We start from the raw sequence: 22500 nt of genomic DNA on the forward strand, positions 1-22500 counted from the left end.
CTCAAGAGCGTCTCCATGGCCTGCCTGGCCTGCATCAGCGTGGACCGCTACCTGGCCATAACCAAGCCGCTCTCCTACAACCAGCTGGTGACGCCTTGCCGTCTGCGGTGCTGCATTGTGGTCATCTGGGTGTACTCCTGCGCCGTGTTCCTCCCATCCTTCTTTGGCTGGGGCAAGCCAGGCTACCACGGGGACATCTTCGTGTGGTGTGCCCGCTCCTGGCCCACCTCAGCCCTCTTCACCGGCTTCGTGGTGTGCCTGTTGTACGCGCCGGCGGCTCTCGTCGTCTGCTTCACCTACTTCCACATCTTCCGCATCTGCCAGCAGCACAACCGGGAGATCAGCGAGCGCCGGGCACGCTTCCCCAGCCAGGAGATGGAGGCCGGGGAGGGGGCCCAGAACACGGGTCACGGGCCCGACCGGCGCTACGCCATGGTGTTGTTCCGCATCACCAGTGTCTTCTACATGCTCTGGCTGCCCTACATCATCTACTTCCTGCTGGAGAGCTCCCACGTTCTGGACAGCCCGGCCCTGTCTTTCATCACCACCTGGTTAGCCATCAGCAATAGCTTCTGTAATTGCGTCATCTACAGCCTGTCCAACAGCGTGTTCCAGCTGGGCATGCGGAGGCTCTCGCAGACACTTTGCTCCTTCAGCCCTTGCGCCCATGACGACAAGGACTTCGGAGAACCAAAGCCAAGGAAGAGAGCCAATTCATGCTCAATCTGAAGACTTAAGATGCTAAATATTGGAGCAAGGGATCTATTCCAGGCAGAGAGAGGGAATGAATGAAAAACTCTTTGGTGTCTTAGTTTTGAAGTTACTGCAACAGTGGAATTGAAATTGATTGAAGGTTGCATTCTTTATGACCGTTGAAAGGTTCACGTTGCTATGATGCACCAGATTTTATTGAACATGCGTGCTCCTGTTGTGTGCAAGCTGGTGCATCTGAATGTCTGACATTAGTTGACTACATTCCCTGTAAATATCAAAGTGGCACCTGCCTCGCTTGTGTAAATATCACCAAATGGCTGGTGGTCACGACCTGTTTAACACATGAAGTTTCTAGAATGTTTGTAAGAAAAACATGGAAATGTCAAAGCTGAAGTCAACCCAATGAGACAGGGGCTAGGTTCAAGCTCGCATCATTGGTGGGTTTCTTTGGATACAGATTGCACTGTCTGAGCTAAATTGCAGGTTTGAGGTTTTTAGATTTTAATGAATATATTTTTTATATTCAGTTACTATATCTACCAAAACAGCTGCTCCTCGAGGAGAAAACACTACAACACTGAGCCCTTGGTTTTTTGTCCCTCCTGTAAAGGTTTTCCCTCAGATTGGGTCCATGCGGCACACTTGTGAGCTTTCCCGAAGACCCTTGCCAGTGTTCTTATTATAGCCCAGCGTCACGACTTTAGATGGGCTCAAACAATCACCGCAAAGACTGTTACGATGTGCGTGGTGGGGTGTTCAGATGGAATCAGGTGTAGCAAAGTGCAAAAACGGTCAAACCAAGAAATTTACTGATATGCATTCCAAACTGGATCTTTTTAATAAATGTGCTGAGATATCACACGCGCACAATATTAACTAAGCCTGTAGTAGTCGTGAATTGTACCTTAGTTCCCAGTGATGTATACCTTGGCTGTGTGTAATTAGACCTGTTTGCCTGCAGTGATTCTGTAACCCTCTGAAAAACACACAGACAGCAGACTTTTTTAAATCATCAATCTGAAGTTCACATGAAGTTCACATTTATTAGTATACAAACAGGGGCATTTTTGGATACACATGTGAATTCCAGTACAGAATTTTATCTGTGCCTAAGATGTATGAAAATGAACAAAGTTCTTACTTTATGTGGTAAGATATTTGTTCATATTAGATTGTTTCATATAAACATTAATCTCACTTGTCCCTTGACTCATATCTCCATAAATGCTGGGTTTTTTTCTTCCAGTTTTACTGAGAAGGTATATGATATATGCCATCACATATTTAATTACGTATTATTAAAATGTATTTCTTATATACATGCTCCTTTTTTAGCTGTTTGAAGTATAATCTCCAAGCTGGTTTGTTACTCTGCAAAATAGGTTTGTAATTTTCGAGTACTTTTTTTTTTTTCTTTCTCTCTTCAAATAACTTTTTAAAATCGGTTTACACGTTTTACCTGCGTCTTAATTCACATCTTTCCCAAACAAGATACAACATTAAATTAGTGTAAATGTTGCAGTGGACAGGTTGCATATACACATATATGTTATTTTGAATGAAAATGCTGTTTTATTTAAAGGGAAAGCCTTCAGTACGTTTCAGTCCTGAGGCTGGAATGATTGAGGCAACTATACATGTTAATTTCATGAAAGTGTTTTTTCCAGCCATCCCAGAGAATTTAACAGTAGCTGACTGCTTCTTTGTGAAATGTGGTCTTAGGGGAAAAACATTTATATTTATTGAAGTGACGTATAGACCGTTACAAGAGAAACAGTTGCTGGTTTCTTGTCACTTTGGTCTTAAGTGTAGTCTTAAGTGTGATGCTCTTTGCATCACACAAAAGAGCTAGTAGATGTGCATTAGATCATGTCTGCAGAAATCCAGACAAAAAGAGAAACAGCATCCTCTATCATTTGCCTTGAAGTACGCTGGTGAGGGTACCACTTGCTTCTGAAACTAGAGTACAATTATAAAAGAGTTATTTATTTATTTATTTGTTTGTTTCATTTGCAATATCCAAGTGGATTTGATAGCTGATAAGTGGGAGTGTTTGTGTAGCTGTATGTGCATTTCTGTACAGCTGGTGGACAGTCTCTGCTCACAACTGTATGTCCAGTAATTGCACATGTCGTGGTGTAAGTGGAACTAGACTCCTGATGTTCATTTAACTTGTTTTTTTTTCCTCTTCTCTTTATTACTTTTTTCCAATTACAAAACAAGAAATTACACAGTATATATTTTTTTATTTTGAAGACTTTGTGAGACTATGGTTTTGCTGTTGCTGCCAGTATAATAAAAGTGGACAGAGAATACGTGTCCTTCTGCGAATAAGCATCATTACTTCTGCCAATGTCAGTTTGAAATTCTGCACAAAGAATCTGAGGCTTCATGACCTCTGTGCTCTGCCTTTATTATTTCCTGTGTCCATCAACTGAATGTCAATACTAATGACTAGTCAATAATAACCCATCAGTGAGGTATTGGGCATGATGACCACCTTAACTTGGGTAAATCCATGTACTTAAGAGTGTCTCAGTCCTGTAACTTAAATCTGCTGCTATTGTAATGCCGGTGTGCAGCGCGTTCGCGTTGGTGCAGGTCGGTGTCTGCAAGTAGCATGTGTCCTGCAGCCACGTGTCCTGTTTGTTCTGACAGGTCCCAGAACAGAGCCTCCCGCTCGGCAGCAGGACCCCAGACCTGGCTGCGTGCCATACTCCGCTGTCCACAACTGCTGCTCAGAAAGGTTACGGCTCCCCGTCGGACAGGAAATTAGAACCTTCATAGCCAGAGTCAGAACCCCCCCCCCCCCCAATTCTTTCCTTTTTTTAAATTTAATGAGTACATGTCATGTTTCCATGATCATGGGAGTCATTTGGACCCAAGGACCTGCATGAATAAACCATGAGCATTCTCCGTGGCCACTGTGAGGCCAGGCCCCTGCGCTGCTTAGGGGAGTGTTTCACTTTATAGCCCACATTCATGTGACTTTAAAATGGGCTGTTTATTGGTTTAGTATCTGGTGCAACAAGACTGTGCAGTCTGGGTTCGTGGTTTTCTCCAGTGTGTTATCACGGTCACTCCCTAATAGGATTAGCTCATGACTTGTAGAGGAGTGTCTGGCAGTGTCTGTACACGCCGCCTGGCAGGCAGCGAAGCCAGGCGAGATGCGCTCAGGCCGCCTGCCCTTTCCTGACATTGGAGTTAATGTGCGCCACGTCTCGGGCGTCCAGGGGTCCTCACTGGCCAGCCTCGTTATTAAAACTGCTTAGTCCTGATCTGGCATGGAAAACCGTCAGAACCAGTGAATTCCTGAAGTGAGTGTGGCCTTAAGGGGCCATTTAGGGGGTTCCGTTACCACATGCTGCCGGTGTTTTCCGCAGTGCCTGCGCCTTGCCACTGTTCCTGATGCTTCCCCTTTCCTGAGTTAGTACAGGTAGTGTCTTGACACCACGTTGGTTAAATGGTAGCGTGTCGTCCCTTCTGTCTGGATGCCTTACCGGGGGGCCGCCAGGACTGCCGCAGTCTTCCTGCCACAAAAGCCAGAGGAGGAAGCCTGATGTGAACAGGTCACATGAGCGACGCTGAGCTGAGGCTGCCTCCAGGGCGACCTTGCCGTGGTGCACCGCTGCTGCTGTCTTGCGCCAAGACTCTTCCCCCTCCGAGTCTCTTCGCCAGGATGCACGTATCCAAGGTGATGGAACTTTGGATTTGATTTATGGAGTGCTAACACTAAAAATGAACACAGGTAACGGTCTGCTACGTGAGTGTAAAGGACGATCTTTACGTGGTGCATGGCAAGAGGCTTCCGAATCCAACCGAATGAATTTTGTTTCATGTCACTTCTTCTTTTTTTTCTCCCTCTCTTTCTCCAGCACGCTTTATGCGGCTTGACATTTGTTCTCCCTGCCAGTCTTTCATCCATATTCATGAGCACAACCAAGAGAAGCTTACAGTCCAGGGTGGTGAATATTTATGAAAATCCCTCTCCATGCTGTATTGCGAATTCCGTTTAATATTAATCTGTGCCGTTGTGCCACTCCAATCCCCCTCCCAATCAGGCGGCGCTGTAGGTAGGGAGAACACCTGTCCCTTCAGAGTGCAGCGAGGTGCGGCTAATCAGAGATGAAGTACTCGGTCCCCTCTTCAGTGGCAGTGCGTATACCACCCGGCAGGATTTAGGATTGAGGGATACCCTGCATTTAGCTCCACACAACTAGGTGGGCCTCTCCAGATGATGTAAGAGCACAGCTGCCATTGGAAAGACAAGCACGTTGTGTAGCTTTGGAAAATGACCAACTCCTCTTAGTACAGGGCACAGTAGGTAAGATGTATGCATGCACCCTGATGCTGAGAGATGCAGTATTTATTTCCACCAAAGATGTTCTGAGTGTAACAGACTTATCCAGCACTGTGTGCGAGGAATTTTTCTCTTCTCTGCGACGCGTGCGTGGATTCTTCCTCTCCGAGTGGCCGTCATGCTCCATGTGGAGAGTAGCTGAAGGGTCATGGGCCCCGTGACCCTCGCAGTCAGCTATGGCTGTCCACTGCTGGCTGCTGGGCTGCTGGCCCTCCGGGCGTAGCACCCCGCCATCTGCCCCGAGCAGGTTCAGAGGCTGGGGAGGCGTAGAGGGCACTGCTGAAGAGAAAACTGTTAAAGGAACCCTTCGAATGCAGAGCGTCTGTCTAAGACTCGTGAAGAGGGAAACGGAGTGCACGGTCTCTCATGTTCACCGAAGGGAAGTTTATTGTGTATTGGCAAAGTCATCTGCTTGTTGCTTTCATCTGACACAATGTGGAGCCTCAGATGATGTGAATCCTAGTGAATCCTAGGATCAGAGAGCCAATATTATTCTTCCTTGTTGCAAGCCTTTTACCAAGCAGATAAAACTCACCAGTATTCTCGTGTGAAATGAATGTCATTTTAATAATATATGGTAATATGATCTCTCTGTGTGTGTTTTCATGTCATACCTGCTGGCTGCATGCCCTCAGGAGCATGCCCAGATGCCCATGTCTGGCACGTGCCCACCCCAGCCAAGCCATTGGCCGTCCCCGCACGCCCGTGGTGCCCCGTCATCTCTCCCGGCCACGCGTCAGTCAGGGCTTGCCGTTCCTCCACGCGCTACGGGGCTCAGCCAGGGCTTGGTGGAATATCTCCTCCGGATGGAAATACCATCGCAGAGGTCTGCTTGCCTCGCCTCCAGCGTGTGGTATTTCGCTGAACTTTATCTGCCAACTCCTGTGTAGCACATGATAATACGATGGTAGCGGCCCAGTGTGGCCCCGTCCCCACAGGCCAGTGTGCGGCTGTCATTTACACCCTGTGAATACTGATCACCTTATGGATGTAGCTTAATTAGACTGAAAATGAGTGTGCCTGCTGGGTGATATCCATCATGCTGGCTGATGTCAGAGCGAATTTTATTTTTTTATTTTTACTTTTTGCTTTTGGAGGCAACAAGGGGCCTGATCTTGGATCAGTAAAGATGCAGTAAGATGGCTGATATTTAGTGGGATGGTGTCCTACTCAGTAGTCTCACCAAGTGCCTGCCCTTGTCAGTGTGGCAGTGACATTTAGATTAGTTTCACTGTGGCACGCGGGAGAGCCATTCTGATTGGTTATGCATCCACAAAAAACACTGAAGCATCCTGTGTTGTTGCTGTCACCGTCTCTGCGGTTATGTGATGTGCTTCTGACATGTATTTGTCATTCAGAACGCACCCCTTCCCCAAACAGGGAGGCTCGTCCCATAGCCGCTCTTCTGTTTGACATTTTGTCACCCAGAAATCAAATGAAGGCTATCTGCTCAGCAACATCCAGGACCTGCATCACTCAGTACAACCTACAGGCCATCACAGTCTTACAGGCAAGAGGCAGGCAGCTGCTTGGGGCCCTAGGCCAATGGGGGGCCCCTGAGGGCTGACAGACCTTAAACTGCAGCAGTTGCAATGTGCAAAGTTTGCAATGACGATATGAGACTTGAATTTCTTAATGGGGCCCCGTGAACTTTTGCCTAGAGCCCCAACAAACTGTAGAATCGCCGCAGACCGCCCTTAGCACTTTATAGCAGTGACAGGGAATCAGATGATGATGATGATGATGATGATAATGATGAAGAAGCTAGTCAATAGTAGGACAGGGCAATATGGATTTAAATAGTTGTTGCTATACTTTAGCTGAAATCTGAGGTTTCATGCATTACCTTTAGATCCTACAACTGCTTCATGATTGAAGTTTAGCATCATATCATGTCTATTTATTTATTTTGCAGTAATCTAAAAATTCTTCTCACAAGAGCAATAAAGAAGGAGCCAGGCTTATTTTGTCCCCAGTGTGAACATGAAAGTTCTTTCTGTCAGCTGATGCGGTTTCTTTTCATCTGATGTGCTTTCTTTTCACATCGTCATGGAAACAGAGGCAGATTTGCCTCACTGATGTTCCACTTCTGATCCCTGGTAATTAATTACAATTGTTAAAGTCAGAGGCAGTTGCTGCTCAGATAAAACTGTGCATGCGTTAGCGTGTGTCCACAAGCCTATTTCACTCTTCTCCTGCAGCTGTGAGTCATTTGAATCCTTCTCCATTGTTTTCTGTGAAAAAACGCTGCGCAGGGATCATGTGTCTCCGAGCCCAAAATAGTAGCGCGATGGAATAACCAGCTAATGTAATTAGTGGCTGAACAAACAGGTTATGAACAGACGCCAGGGAGGGGAGGGGTGTGTGTGTGTGTGTGTGTGTGTGTGTGTGTGCGCGCGCGCGCGCGCTGGGGGCAGGTGTGAGCAAATATCCCGTCCTTGTGGAATTCTCGTGTTGGCCTGGTGTTCCCTGTGGGCGTAACACCAGTGCAGACGGCACTTTTGCAGGGCTTGTTGTCACAGGCCGGCCATGTTCCTGCTCACTGCTCTGGGGCTACTACCGCGCTAGCAGCGGACCCTGATGGTCACGGTGAGGCAGCAGACACCTGTCACAGGCAGGCTAGACCCTTTTCTCCAGACGGCTCTTCCTGGGCCCTGTTACCTCTCTGGCCCCTGGTTTCCCCTGCTCTGTTGTCGTGGCACCAGGCTCCCCACGTCCCTCACTCGCGTCCTCACCTCGCTCACCTACTTCACGGCCTTGGAGCCCATAACAGGCAGCACCAGACAACAGACCACACAGGTGGAGTCACCTTTTCCGGGAACTTGTTTCACAGGGCAACGACCCCTGGTGAGTGAAGGCGGGTTGCCGAGGACAGATGAAGGATCGGGATGGTGTTCATCACCATCCAGTGTGTGTAGACGTGTATTAGTGTAACTGCAAGGGCCAATATCGTCACAATATAACAGTGTGAGAACTTCTCTTGAACTCTGAATAGTAACTGAAAGAGCTTATGGGTTAGGTTTAGGGCTAAATCACAGATCCACTGCAATGCCTCACAAGCAATGCATAATGCATAGTCAGTGTATGTATGCCTGTGTGTGTGTGTGTGTGTGTGCACGCGCACGCAAGTATGCACATGTGTTGGCAAGGTTTTGGTGCATGTGTCATTGACAGAGTTTAGTCATCTCGCTACTCTATTGAAGTACCTTTTCTACCGTCTTGTAACTATAGCAACTTTGAGCAGCTCTCTGGAAGCTGAGTCCAGAAGGGCTCTTGACAGTTTATTTGAAGTTTAAAAATAATACGCAATTAGGATAGAGAATCCTTAACTTAAAAAACCTGGCTCTGTGTTTGAACAGCTCTTTCCCCAGGTTGCAAACTCGTGCTAATCCTAAACACTTACAGTTCACGATCGTGTGTGTGTGTGTGTGTGTGTGTGTGTGTGAGAAAGTGTTCTTGGGTCTCTGCAGGGTTCATAAAGGTGAGTTTTTGCCCCACTGCTCTGCATGGGCTCTGATGTACTCAAAGACTACATTTCCCACGTAGCCTCTCCGTCAAGCCCTTGCTGACCTGTGGCACTCATGCTGCAACATGCAGACACTCATGGAACTTCTACTCTTTCTGACCAACTTTAAACCTGATTCTTGCTTCCTCTTAATTAAAATATGGTTTATGATTCCAGTTCCCAAAGGGGCTCATGTCTCAGGTGGACTGATGAACCACTGAGTTCCTGGTTTAAAGAGTCCTGTGCCAATGAATTGCTCTCTCCCCCAGAACTTTCTGATGTGGCTGTACACATGCGACGATGTCTCAGGATCTCAGCAGAAAGTGGCTACTTTGCTGTCCAGCCTACAGCTCGCTTGCAGTGACTGGCTTATAATGGAACCTTCTGCCTTTTAACTGTCGTCAGCCCCAGACAAATTAGCATGCCACACAGCGCGGGTGCTGAGGCGCACGGGACGACTCGCTGACGGATTAGATTCCCGTCCGTCCTGGAGAGCATCTGCTGCGGGACTCAGGAGACCTCTCAAACACTGCGCAACAGCCACTGGCGCCTGTAGGCCCCCTGGTTTTTAATTAACAGGGGTGACCTCATCTCCACCACGGATGAATCTCTGATCGCAGTGTGGACGAATGGTGATTGAAGGCTGAAGTAATAAGATTTGTTGTTTATGCTTTGGCAAGCATTTTGATCAAATATTAATGGCCCACTGCAGTCAAATATTCTTGTCTCATCATGTATTTATGGGCGGTTTTACATGTTTGCCACTTCATGAACGAAGAAAATTTAGTGTGAGTGCTTCAGACAAGGAAATTGGGTCTCCACGACATGCGTCAAACCACCCATCAAGAGTTTTGATTGGCAGGCCAAGGATGAAAGCAGGAAGTCCTGCCCTGCGTCACTGACCACGGCTAACTTGTCCTGCATGTCCAAGCGGAACGTCTTTGCTTCTTAAAGTGGCCGTGTAGGCCTACATCATTAAGGAAAGTGATTTGTGAATGAAAACCTGCTTTTCTGACCGCCTGCTTCCAGACCTTGAAACCATGGTGACTAAGAGTCTGATTTGCATGTGCATTAAACAGCTCCAGCTCTGATGGCTAAGGCCTGAAATACATGACTGTCAGCGCCTGACACCATATCAAGTGAAAGCAAATGCGAATAATGTTGGGCAATGTCAACCAGCATGTTGTTCCACAGCAGTGTAGCACGGCTTGCTGTGCTTCCTCGGACCCTCGCAAACGCCTCACACCTCCAGATTAGATTGTTCCTCCTCTTTTCTGTAGACCTGTATCACTATTTAAAGGTGTTGTAGGTGGGTGGGTGTGTTTTCTCCCAGTGACACAGCTAATAACAAGCCGCCGGCCTGATCGCTTGCAGTGCCGGCATGCATAATGCATGAACCAGATTAATGTGCGTGCATGCCAGCAAGGCCTGGAGAGCTCTCCAGACAGCTTCCTCTTCCTCCTCTGCTCCTCACCAGGGCTGGCCCAAGCGTTCACGCTAATGCAGCTGTTTGTCAATTTCAATTACGGCCTCCTCTGAACTGTGCAATTTCACCCGAGGAAAAGTAGAGGACGTAATCTCCTTCCTGTCACTCACCTAAGATTCTCCTCGATATGCCTTTCTCTGTCTCTCTCATTCTCTCTGTCTTATCCCTTCCTTTTTACTCTAACTGTACGGTTCCTACTTTCTTCAGTGTCACGATATAACCAGCACTCTTGCACTAATCCTTGACATTATCCGTAATGTGCACACCGGGACCCCTGTGCTGTCTTCATGACGTGATGGTCTACAAACATGGCATTGGTTTGCTGGCACCAGATTTGAAGTTACATTTAACTGCTCATTCAAAGTGTCTCTGGTCCATTATGTTATCTTTGACTTTTTGGTGGAAAGTCTTGGTATTTGTTTTGTTAGCAAGGTTTTGGAAGGTCTTCTCAAACTGACATTGTTAAACGGGAGGCCCTTTCTATGAAAATGAGACATTTTCTTCTGAGAGGAAAGGGATGTTTTGGTCCCTGGTATTTCAGCTTGGATTGTAATGTCAGCTGAATAGCGTTGGTTGTCTAAGGTTGTCCAGGTCTCCCTCTGCTGGGAAGCTTCTCGAACCTGCTCTCTAGCTCAACAGCCACTGGGAGAGGCAGGAGCTCCATTGATGTTCCTCCTGCGTTTGCAGTTTGTCTCTGAATGTTGAATGCCGGAGAACATTCTGGAACCCACCTGTGCCGTCTGACCCGATGGGCTGCATGTTGTTACAGCTCTGCTTCACCTGAACGAACACAAATAAAAGCAGAAGGGTTTTTTTAATTATTATTTATAGCAACATTTTCTACAGCTGGTACTATTTCCACATACAGAAGAAGCCCTTAGGTTGCCTGGGACGTATTACATCATACCATTTTCACACCGTCTCTCTCTTAATCTCTTCCCCTCTCTGTGAATATAATAATAGATCAGTAATGCAAGTCCTCCCTTAGCTGGTGAACAACTTGATAGTGACACTGTTCTCAGACCTGCTGAAGACGAGACCCGCTTGCTTTAGTGCACACTGTCAGAATTGAGACCAGTGTGCCTAATACATCATGCACTCCCCCGATGAGTGTCCTGGCCACAGACTCTTCTGGTAGACCTGCAGACAGTTCATCAGTCTTGAGCATTTTGGATGAGTATCCTCTGAGACTAGACCCAAGCCTGAGACTACCCAGACAGGCCTCTGGGAGTTTGGTCCTGGGCCACGACTCTGGAATGCTCCATGTCTCCCACAGGTGTTACAGGGTACATGGTGTTATGTACCTCGTGGAGTGATCTGCAGTGATGTGGCCTGTATTCAGTGAGGCTCTGAGTGGCGGAGGCACCGCCGCTGACACCGTTTTTGCTTGCTGCCTCTCATCTCCCCGCAGAGAGCTCGCCGAGGTGAGCCAGCCTCGGATCAGTGGACCTGAAGGACACCGGTTTGATCTTTTTCAGGGAGCAGGGGTGAATCGGACCGGCCCGACCCTTTTTTTGTCGCTTGCTTCCTTAAAGTCAGTCCATAGCAGCGCTCAGTGAGGCATGCCCTAAACCCAAAGTACCCGCAGGTCTGTTCCTGTTTGCTTAAGCAATTATGCCTGCGAAATCGCTACAGATGAAAGTGTGTCTTTGTAATGGCAGCTGTATTTATATTCCCCATGCCACTTCAGCTGTGCTGGTCCTGAAAGGCGTTCCCCGTGTTTTGGCCAGCGTTGCCTTGCGCAGTGTGTGTGGGGCTCGGTTTATTTATGAATACTATTTGTCAGTTACCCGGCATTTATGAGGCAGCTCTCAAAGTAGCATTTCATTTTCATGCTTGCAGGGGAGAGGGTGAAAGAGAGAGTGAGAGGAGAGAGAGAGAGAGAGAGAGAGAAGGGAGAGAGTGAAAGAACAGAAACAGTCCAGTGAACACTCAATCACCACAGCATCGTGCGATCAGCCCCATACTGTGTCAGAATTGCTGCTTGAGTACTTCATTGCGTTAAAAATCAGTCAGATCAGTGCAACATTACAGTTGAGCTACAAAACAGACAACTAACATGGGTTTTACACCCGCCCCGCCAAACATACATTTATAGTTGCTGCTCTGGTCTATACCTTAAATCAGAATGATTGCAGCTCTCGCAGTAACATTTCCTCTGCTCCCACTGTGACAGCAAAATGTCTCCAGCCACTACTTGAGGAAACAAACAGTGGCTAAAACAGAAGCAGCCCCTTCATTCCCTCGTGCGTGCGCACTTCTGTTCCTCCTGCTCACCCTAAATAGTTCCGCTGCCCTTTCCTCACACTCTCCTCTGCTGACTAATGCTGCCCGTGAATGTCCCCCGGAGCCTCTATTAGGGGCTGTTCTCTGTCCTCCATCTCTGCGGACGCCTGCTTGCTGTGCTGGTGATGCCAGGCACACACGTCTAGCAGTGTGTGCTACTGCACGGGGGCCATACGACACAACCCTTCTCCCTGCTGACACGGCACAGCCCTGCCCCCCAGCACACGGCACAGCCCTGCCCCCCAGCACACGGCACAACCCTGCCCCCCAGGACACAGCACAAACCTGCCCCCCAGGACACAGCACAAACCTGCCCCCCAGCACACGGCACAGCCCTGCCCCCCAGCACACGGCACAGCCCTGCCCCCCAGCACACGGCACAACCCTGCCCCCCAGGACACAGCACAAACCTGCCCCCCAGCACACGGCACAGCCCTGCCCCCCAGCACACGGCACAGCCCTGCCCCCCAGCACACGGCACAACCCTGCCCCCCAGGACACGGCACAGCCCTGCCCCCCAGCACACGGCACAGCCCTGCCCCCCAGCACACGGCACAGCCCTGCCCCCCAGCACACGGCACAGCCCTGCCCCCCAGCACACGGCACAACCCTGCCCCCCAGGACACGGCACAAACCTGCCCCCCAGCACACGGCACAGCCCTGCCCCCCAGCACACGGCACAGCCCTGCCCCCCAGCACACGGCACAAACCTGCCCCCCAGGACACGGCACAACCCTGCCCCCCAGCACACGGCACAGCCCTGCCCCCCAGCACACGGCACAACCCTGCCCCCTAGGACACGGCACAACCCTGCCCCCCAGCACACGGCACAACCCTGCCCCCTAGGACACGGCACAACCCTGCCCCCCAGGACACGGCACAACCCTGCCCCCCAGCACACGGCACAACCCTGCCCCCCAGCACACGGCACAACCCTGCCCCCTAGGACAAGGCACAACCCTGCCCCCTAGGACACGGCACAACCCTGCCCCCCAGCACACGGCACAACCCTGCCCCCTAGGACACGGCACAACCCTGCCCCCCAGCACACGGCACAACCCTGCCCCCTAGGACACGGCACAACCCTGCCCCCCAGGACACGGCACAACCCTGCCCCCCAGGACACGGCACAACCCTGCCCCCTAGGACACGGCACAACCCTGCCCCCCAGGACACGGCACAACCCTGCCCCCCAGGACACGGCACAAACCTGCCTCCTAGGACACGGCACAACTCTGCCCCCCAGCACACGGCACAACCCTGCCCCCTAGGACACGGCACAACCTTGCCCCCCAGGACACGGCACAACCCTGCCCCCCAGGACACGGCACAACCCTGCCCCCCAGGACACGGCACAACCCTGCCCCCCAGGACACGGCACAACCCTGCCCCCCAGGACACGGCATAACCCTGCCCCCCAGGACACGGCACAACCCTGCCCCCCAGGACACGGCACAAACCTGCCTCCTAGGACACGGCACAACTCTGCCCCCCAGCACACGGCACAACCCTGCCCCCTAGGACACGGCACAACCTTGCCCCCCAGGACACGGCACAACCCTGCCCCCCAGGACACGGCACAACCCTGCCCCCCAGGACACGGCACACCCCTGCCCCCCAGGACACGGCACAACCCTGCCCCCCAGGACACGGCACAACCCTGCCCCCCAGGACACGGCACAACCCTGCCCCCCAGGACACGGCACAACCCTGCCCCCCAGGACACGGCACAACCCTGCCCCCCAGGACACGGCACAACCCTGCCCCCCAGGACACGGCACAACCTTGCCCCCCAGGACACGGCACAACCCTGCCCCCCAGGACACGGCACAACCCTGCCCCCCAGGACACGGCACAACCCTGCCCCCCAGGACACGGCACAAACCTGCCCCCCAGCACACGGCACAGCCCTGCCCCCCAGCACACGGCACAACCCTGCCCCCCAGGACACGGCACAACCCTGCCCCCCAGCACACGGCACAGCCCTGCCCCCCAGCACACGGCACAGCCCTGCCCCCCAGGACACGGCACAGCCCTTCTCCCTGCTGACACGGCACAACCCTTCTCCCTGCTGACACGGCACAACCCTGCCCCCCAGGACACGGCACAACCCTGCCCCCCAGGACACGGCCGCTTTGCTGCACGCTGCCTTTCTTGGCTTGGGAGATTTAAGCAGAGGGCTAATATGGCCGTCAAATGCGTAATAGCACAGCTGATTCAGTAGGCATTTATTTATAGTGCTATTAAGGGATGATATGGAGAAAAATATGGAGAGTAAAAGTGTGTGCACATGTGCATGTGCAGGCTTGATTTATGCTTCTGGTGGTGTGCATTTTGTTAACTCTGCAAAAACAAAACTAGGTCATCATGGCCACATTTAATATCATGACCTTCATGAGAAAGATCTGTAATTCCTAGATTACTTACACCTCTGCTCCCCAGCCCCTGTGCTGTACAGTCTAATAACAGAATGTCTACTGATAACTTCTAAGAAATCAGTGAAATGTTAGTAATCCAACAATATTTGCCCAAACACACTTCATTGGTCCAACCATTATTAGATCCCCTGATCTGCATAAACAAATAAATAAATGAAAATTGAACATGTTTAAATACGCGTTTGAAACCCATCACTGCTAGCCTTGTTTACCACCTAACCTTAGTGCAGCCTTTTGGTTCTGACACAGAGCATCCTGTGTCCAGGGTCTCCTCCTAACCTGATCTCAGGTCAGTGCTGTGTCTGGGCTCGACCAGGTTGCCATTTCTGCCTGGGTGTGAACAGGAACCGGCCTGTTGGATGCTCCTTGGTGTCCTTTTTGGGTCCTCCCTGCAGCCTTTCTCTGTCCCTCTTCCTGCTGCGCCCTTCAGCCATGGAGTTCCAGCACTTGTCATAAGCTTGTCTGTTTGTGAGTGCATGTTTGAACCATTACGGTCATGCGTTCTCCTTTTGAAAGGAGAAAAGGGGGAAAAACGCAGTCCATCACAATGAGCACCACCATTTATTACATTCTTGTGTGTTTGGCTTGTGAGACTTTTATGAGAACTTTTGACCACTCAGAAACAGCTTCGTTAGTTTAGCTTGATTTCTTTGGTGAGTTTCAAATCTGCCCTTGGCTCCATTAATGCACACATTGCCTGCACGGTACTTGCATTAAGCAACAACGGAGCACTGAGTTCACTTACTCAAAATCCTACACAGCACTAATAAACTTAAATTATTAGCATTTAACATGATACATTACGTTTCTAACACAACATTACTTTTTTGTTTTCTGTAGGGTCACAACCAACCAATAAATCATTCAATGAGTATAATTTCTCCCGAGGCCCATCCCCACCCGCTAGTTCAGCTGGCAGAGCTTTGATGAGGGTCATTAGTGAAACTCAAGCACTTTAAGTGAAGAGATACAGGTGAGAGGAGAAATCAGGCCAGTCCCTCCCTGTCTGAAGGCAGTTGACTAATGATGCTTTGGATTTGCAGCGACACACACACACACGAACACACACACACACACACACACACACACACACACACACACACTCTTAATCGAATCAAACCGTTGCTCGTACGCACCGTCACAGAGCCTGTGCTCAGTGCTAAATGACACTTCCTACTTAGCGTGGCTAATTGCTATTGGCTGGATCAGAGCAGGTGCCAAACTTGTCCAGAGTTGTTTATTTTGAGGCCAGTTTTGTGGTTTCCAGTAAAATGGGTAATCTTGAGTTGGGATGAAGAAAGCAGATCATGGATGCATCTCAGATATTTGACATGGATTTCTAGGGTCCTGCTTGCTTTTCCTGGTCTCGTCCTGGCTTTTCTGCTCTGTGGAAAACTATCATTCTCTTTACTGTAATTATGTAATCCAAGTTGTTCTCCCTGGCTATCCTCTTAAAGCTAATCCATGGTGATGTGAGTTGTAAGTGTCAAACATCTTAATGTTGATTGTGTAGGTTTGTACTTTCTAAGATTACATATAAACTCCATTGACAACTGCAGGCCTCTTTCTAGAGCTCCCACTGCTGCATTCGGACAGTGGTCTGTAGTGAAAAGATGAAAGCATGACCAATTCTGCAAAGGATGATGATAAATGTTTGACTAAAATATAAGAGGGCTAAAATGATGTCGATTGTATCTGTGAGACAGTTGAATATAACACTACTCCATAACCCTTCTAATGTCACAGTGTACCGCATCGTAAGATGACCAGGTTTGCTTTCGCTGGTGTTGAGTGGATGCATTTTTGCCTTTACAATTTAAAGATGCCTTGGATGTTGGCTCTGCCCTCTGGTGGTGAAAGGCTATTAAAAAGGCATTTGCGTTGTGGGGTTTCTTCACAGTTCTGGCCATTTCTTTTAGTCTGGTGTTTTCTTTGGAGGACCTAGCTGTTACTCCAATTACTCCAAATTCTTGGCTTTGCCATGGTCCTCTACTGTGCTTCTGTTTGGGCTGTTTTCTCTCTGTCTCTGTGTCCTAGTAGCTTGGAAAGCTTCCATGGGCAGCTCGGAGGGCTGTATGCTGGTTTATAAATAGGTCTGTAAAGGCAGACACTGACTGTGGGAGTAGCCAAAGGCTAACTTGTACTACTTTAATCTACTGTAGGATCATGCGTGCCAGCATTTAAGATCAGTTGATGGGATCAAATAACTTTTATTACTCAGCATTCCGTTCTTCTGATCTTTTTGGTCCTTGGCGGTTGAGTGTACAATCAAAGTAACCATTTTGACTTCAGTGGTGCTCCGGTACTTAGGGAGAGTAGTGAAGGGGGCACTTTTACTTTTTACATTTCATTTAACCATCACCTCAAAGATTAATGATACTCAGCATCTGAACAATCATGGATGAGGAAAGTTGTAAGGGGAAAGTGATTATTGAGGCATATTGAAGAACCAGACCTTCTGAAGATGGTTTTGTGTTGTGTATGTTAAGAGAGTGTTTCTGTCTCCAAACAGTTCTGCCTCAGTACATGGCAGTGAAGTACCAGGTGGATGTTTCAGGTTTGGAATAGACTGTTATGGATCCAGTACTCATTTCTCACACACTTCATGTTGACTGAGTTGCAAGCAATTGAATGTCATTCATTTCAAGGTTTTAGTTCCAGTTCAGTCCTCTGCTAACAAAAGGCTTGGGGCAGCCATGAGTCTGTCACAATTGTTGGGTGTGTGAGTGTGTTGTACTTGTGAATGTGTGTACTTGTGTGCTTGTGCACGTGTGTGCGTATGTGTTTGTATGCGTGAGAGAGCAGCTCATCTATTAGAGCTGAAGGCCCTTTATCTGTGGCTCTCCAGTGTGTGCCTTGCAGAGCGCATTCTGGCCAACCCTCCTCTGGGAAGTGTGTTTGTACAGATTACACCCTCTCAAGAAGCTCACTTGAACTGATCCCAAGCACCCAGAACAGCCATGCTTCACAACTCCGTTTATGTTCACCATCATGTTATTCAAATGCTGCCTCTTTTCTGACTTGTTTCATGGCTGACTGCTTCCACAGTGATATGCATTTAGTCACATTCTGACTGACTAAAGTTCTACTTACCAAGGTCAGCATTTCATTACCGTATTCAACTATAAAGGTCTATAGAGGATGTATGTAAGTGTGGAGAATACCTGTATATAAAGTGTATTCAGAATGCTTGTATCGAACAAATGGATGTCTGCTTTTAGAAGAGAAAACCTGAGATACTGATGTGTTTTAATTGAGAAAATGCACTTACATATGAGTGACATGTAAACAAAATGACTATGTTGAAATACAAGGTGTGGAACATTGAAATATGATTCATATTAATACAGGTACATAGTCTAACTGATGTTTCTTCCCAAACTGAAGCTGAAGTATGTGAATAATGTAAATACATAAGTGCATATATTCGTCCATTGAAGAATGAATCGCTTCAAAAATAAACAAATAAATAAATGTGTAAACATGTGAAAAGGTTTTCTGTGCGCCTCTACATAGGCTCCATGTGGATGGCTCCCAGCGGTGTCCCTGTGCAGCGAAGAACGGCTCCTTATTTATGATTAAGATTACTTTGATAAACAGATCATTCCCTCTATGGAATATGGCTCTCTAGGACATTTTAAAATGATGGAGAAAGGGAAAATAACTAAAACATGGAGCAGATGTTACTGTGTAATCCATTATAATTTGGTTACCTCTTGTTCATTTTTGCTGAACCATTTTGATTTAAAAATAAATAAAAAATTACATTGATATATACTAGTGAAATTAGGTGTGTGTGGGGGTGTGTGTATGATTCTTTTCCATTTGTTTGCACCAGAAAACCTTTGCACTGAGCTAAATAATTTGTTGAGAGTATTGGCGTGGTGTTTGCTGGCATGGTGTTTGCTGGCCCACAGTCTGTGCCTTCTCTTAGAGACCGTCATTGACTCTGGGTGCTGAGATTAGACCCCCCCTTTAAAGCTAAAAATAAACACTCTGAAAAATATAATGGATATTTTCAGCAGTGTTGTGGAGGGAGTTGTGTGCACCCTCCCTCTGCCCCCCAATGAATTGAAGGCTGGGATCAGTTTGATATGCTCACTGCTGTTTTATAAGCTTCACAGAGGGCTAAAACGATCATCTTTCCTCTGGATGGCTACATGCTGAGTGTTGCGAGGTGTTCCAGTATTGTCATGTATGATTGGGAGTAATGGAGCCATAAGCAGACATGAGCTCTGATCTCACCCCTCTGCTGTGTGTTATGTAGGAGTCTGCTCAGGAGAGCGTCATCACCAGAGATATACACCGCACCTTTCCCGCTCACGACTACTTCAAGGAATCGCACGGTGATGGCCAAGACTCCCTCTACAAGATCTGCAAGGTGAGCCACTGTTTGGTGGAACCCCACACACTCCACAGCAACAAGAACCACAACCCCCAGTCTGACACCTCTGCACCACCACCATCTTGTTTGACACATTGAGCAGTTAATTTACTTACGTATGACTCAGACCCCTTGATGGGGAAATGTTCCTCTTTTTTGTTTTTTTGTTTTGGAGGGGGTTGAGAAGGCTCTAATTACTAAACAAAATTTTGTTTGTAAGGAGTTGAAAAAGCTCTGATCACCTGACTGTCATTGCCAGATTAATTAATCTCTGAACTGTACCCAGAGGATCCCTGTTGCACTGTGGCAGTGGAAAGGGGTTTGTGTGTTTCAGATATCTGCACTCACTTAAAGTGACTGGCATAATCAGAATATGTCATAACCATGGTCTGTGATAAAGCTGCCAGTTTGATTTGAGGTGAATTAATTAGACCTTTTCTTCCTGCAGGCCTACTCTGTCTATGACGAGGAGATTGGTTACTGCCAGGGCCAGTCGTTTCTGGCTGCAGTCTTACTGTTGCATGTGAGTGGTTATTGCTTTTTACTATAGAGGTGTAACAATACATTGATTTTGATTGATGCATCTACTTTGATGTGATTCTGTTGATCCAATGTGCATAAATCAATCCATACTGTAAAACTATTGAATTTATTAAAATGTGTTGTGGTTAATTGAAGGAAGATGATAGTACTTGGGATTTTCATTCAAAAAGTGCTTAATGAATGTCTCCTGCCAACCAGAGCTAATTGTTAATTAGAGAGGTAAAATGTTCTCTAGATCATATCACAATTACTGAGAAAAATTGTGCATCGTATCATAGCAACATTTGAAAATTTGTCAGATATCGCGTGGTTTCCCTACATCATGTCATATCATGACAAGTGTTGTGGTTTGCACCTCCACCAGTTAACACAGTGTAACAGGATAATAGTGAGGGAGCAGGATGGTTGGATGGATGATGGAATTTCATACACAAATCTGAATGGTAACTTCTTAAGTTTTCAACCTTATCAAACTTTCAGGTAGAAAAGTGCCGAGTGTGGTGGCTCATTGCAGTGCGAGCAGGCGTTTGTGTGCAGCTGTAGCTCTGCTAGCACCTGGCCTTGCCTGTGAAGCCCAGGACTCGGGGAATATTAATGACCAAGACTGTCTACTTGCAGAAGCCCATTCAGTGCTGGACACATGTGCTGTCTCCATGAGTTAATACCCACCTTAGCCTCTACACACACACACACACACTAAAACCATGCTGCTGACCACAGGCAGACAGACAGATGCTTTCCGTTGGTCCAGCAAGCGCGTCTCTCACCATGTTATGTGCCACGTCGTTCACTCTCTGGCACGTCTTTATGTTCTTTTGCGCCCTTCTTCTGTTGCTTTTCATATCCACCCTCACAGCCTCACACACGCAGCCTCACACACGCAGCCTCACACACAATCCTCACACACGCAGCCTCACACACAATCCTCACACACGCAGCCTCACACACAATCCTCACACACGCAGCCTCACACACAATCCTCACACACGCAGCCTCACACACAATCCTCACACACGCAGCCTCACACACAATCCTCACACACGCAGCCTCACACACAATCTGACTCTCCGTTTCTGAATTCTTTCCCTCTCATCCACCAGAAGACCTTTATGTAGCCTCTCCCCTCCCTTTCACTTCCCCCTTACACACATTTTATTTTTCTTTCTTTCGCTTTAAATTTCACTTTTAGTTTTTCACTTTTCTCACACACACACACACACACACACACACACACACACACACGCGCGCGCGCGCACACTCACTCACTCTCTCTCTCTTTCTCTCTCTCTCTCCCCATTTCATTTTTGGCCATCTAATTCCTCATATAGGTGCTCAGAAATACCATAACTTCACTTGTTCCAGTCACGGTTATATTTGGAGAAATTCAGCTCTGCTTTATAAGGAAGGATAGAGGAAGGGTTGGTTTATTTTGAAAAACGTTCTCACACAAAACGTGTATTCATGGGGACTGTATTTGTTAGTCTACATTCTCTCCAGAGAAAATGCTGACTTGTGTAAAAAAGAATGAATGTAACAGTTGACTATCCCCCTAAAGCCCAAGCTGTGTGTTCCTAGATGCCAGAGGAGCAGGCGTTCTGTGTGCTGGTGAAGATCATGTATGAATATGGGCTCAGGGATCTTTACAAGAACAACTTTGAGGATCTGCACTGCAAGTTCTACCAGTTGGAGCGACTGATACAGGTCAGCTGTGGTTCTGATATTGATGTTGTACATACATACTGACCCTCTTGTAAATTCCAACATTTTTGTTTTCGCTGAGCATTTTGATCAATGTCAGACAATCCAGATGAGAGTTTTGTAGTTTTTAATAAGTCATTTTATGTATATAACTAAACAAACACGGTGTAACTGAAACTTTGTGCATGTGGCAGGATGTGTAGGGCTTGCATGCTTTGGTAAGCAAGAGGACATTAGCCCTATTTGTCCAGGTGAAAAGCCCTGATAGTTGGGAGCTTTGCTGTTTGGAAGTGACATCACCTGGTCTTGCTTTGAAACAGAGCTGTACAGTGCTCCTTCCACAGCAGTGTAAGACAACACATTGACGGAGTTTATGTGCTTTCCTCTGTTAGACCCACTCCGCTCTAAAATAGCTTTTAATTTTGTGCTGAAATGCGATTAGGAACAAAGTGGAAAAGTGGGCCTCTTTCAGCACTCAGCCCAATGCTGTTTGCATTGATAAGCTGACTAAAGTGTTAGCATCAATTGGTCCAGAGGAAACACACGCATGCACAGGTGACTGAAGCCATGCTGGACAGCAACATCCTCTCTGCTAATAATTCCCCATTGTATCTTCCTCTTCTTTGCATTGTCTGGTTCACACAGTTCATCCATTCATTCATTTCATCCATGTGAAATTAAGTTTTTGAAAGCTTTACTATAGAGATTCTGGTCTTATTGTCTCTTTTAATGTTGCCTGAATCTTCCCATTTCTCAGGTTTAGTCTCATTCTTTCACTTCCTTTAGTTTTTCTTCAGTATATCTCTGTCTCTCAGCCGTTGTTCTCTTCATATTTATCGCAGTTGTCAGCACTGTATCAACCAGTCAGGCACGTAATTTATGAGAAGTCGATTCATAGCGGCAAATTGGGCAGAGTCCTTCAGTGGAAGATGGCATTTCTGTGTTTGAGCTCTCGGACCTCCGTGACCAGCTGTGTGTTGTCTGATTCTAAGTGTGTTGTCCACCCCTGTGTACAGGAGCAGCTGCCTGAACTCTGGGGTCACTTTCAGGATCTGAACCTGGAGGCTCATATGTACGCGTCCCAGT

At 47.9% G+C, this 22500-nt stretch overlaps 2 protein-coding genes across 4 annotated transcripts in view; both read left to right on the forward strand.

Annotated features, from left to right (window-relative positions):
* gpr52 (G protein-coupled receptor 52) overlaps positions 1 to 3035 on the forward strand; it is a 5280-nt gene extending 2245 nt beyond the window's left edge. Inside the window, exon 2 of the mRNA XM_027005471.2 lies at positions 1 to 3035. This exon is cut by the window's left edge and continues 973 nt beyond it. Coding sequence (XP_026861272.1) covers positions 1 to 729 — 729 coding nt within the window. The 3' untranslated portion in view covers positions 730 to 3035.
* Positions 1 to 22500, forward strand: part of rabgap1l (RAB GTPase activating protein 1-like) — an 82261-nt gene that overhangs the window by 34037 nt on the left and 25724 nt on the right. For all 3 annotated transcript variants that reach the window (XM_035523235.1, XM_035523236.1, XM_035523237.1), the window contains exons 14-17: positions 19057 to 19170; positions 19622 to 19696; positions 21292 to 21417; positions 22431 to 22500. The exon at positions 22431 to 22500 is cut by the window's right edge and continues 74 nt beyond it. In XM_035523235.1, the coding sequence (XP_035379128.1) occupies positions 19057 to 19170; positions 19622 to 19696; positions 21292 to 21417; positions 22431 to 22500 (385 nt within the window). The remainder of the gene's footprint in view (positions 1 to 19056; positions 19171 to 19621; positions 19697 to 21291; positions 21418 to 22430) is intronic.

The sequence above is a fragment of the Electrophorus electricus genome, chromosome 26 (assembly GCF_013358815.1).
Source record: "Electrophorus electricus isolate fEleEle1 chromosome 26, fEleEle1.pri, whole genome shotgun sequence".
Taxonomy (NCBI): Eukaryota; Metazoa; Chordata; class Actinopteri; order Gymnotiformes; family Gymnotidae; genus Electrophorus; species Electrophorus electricus.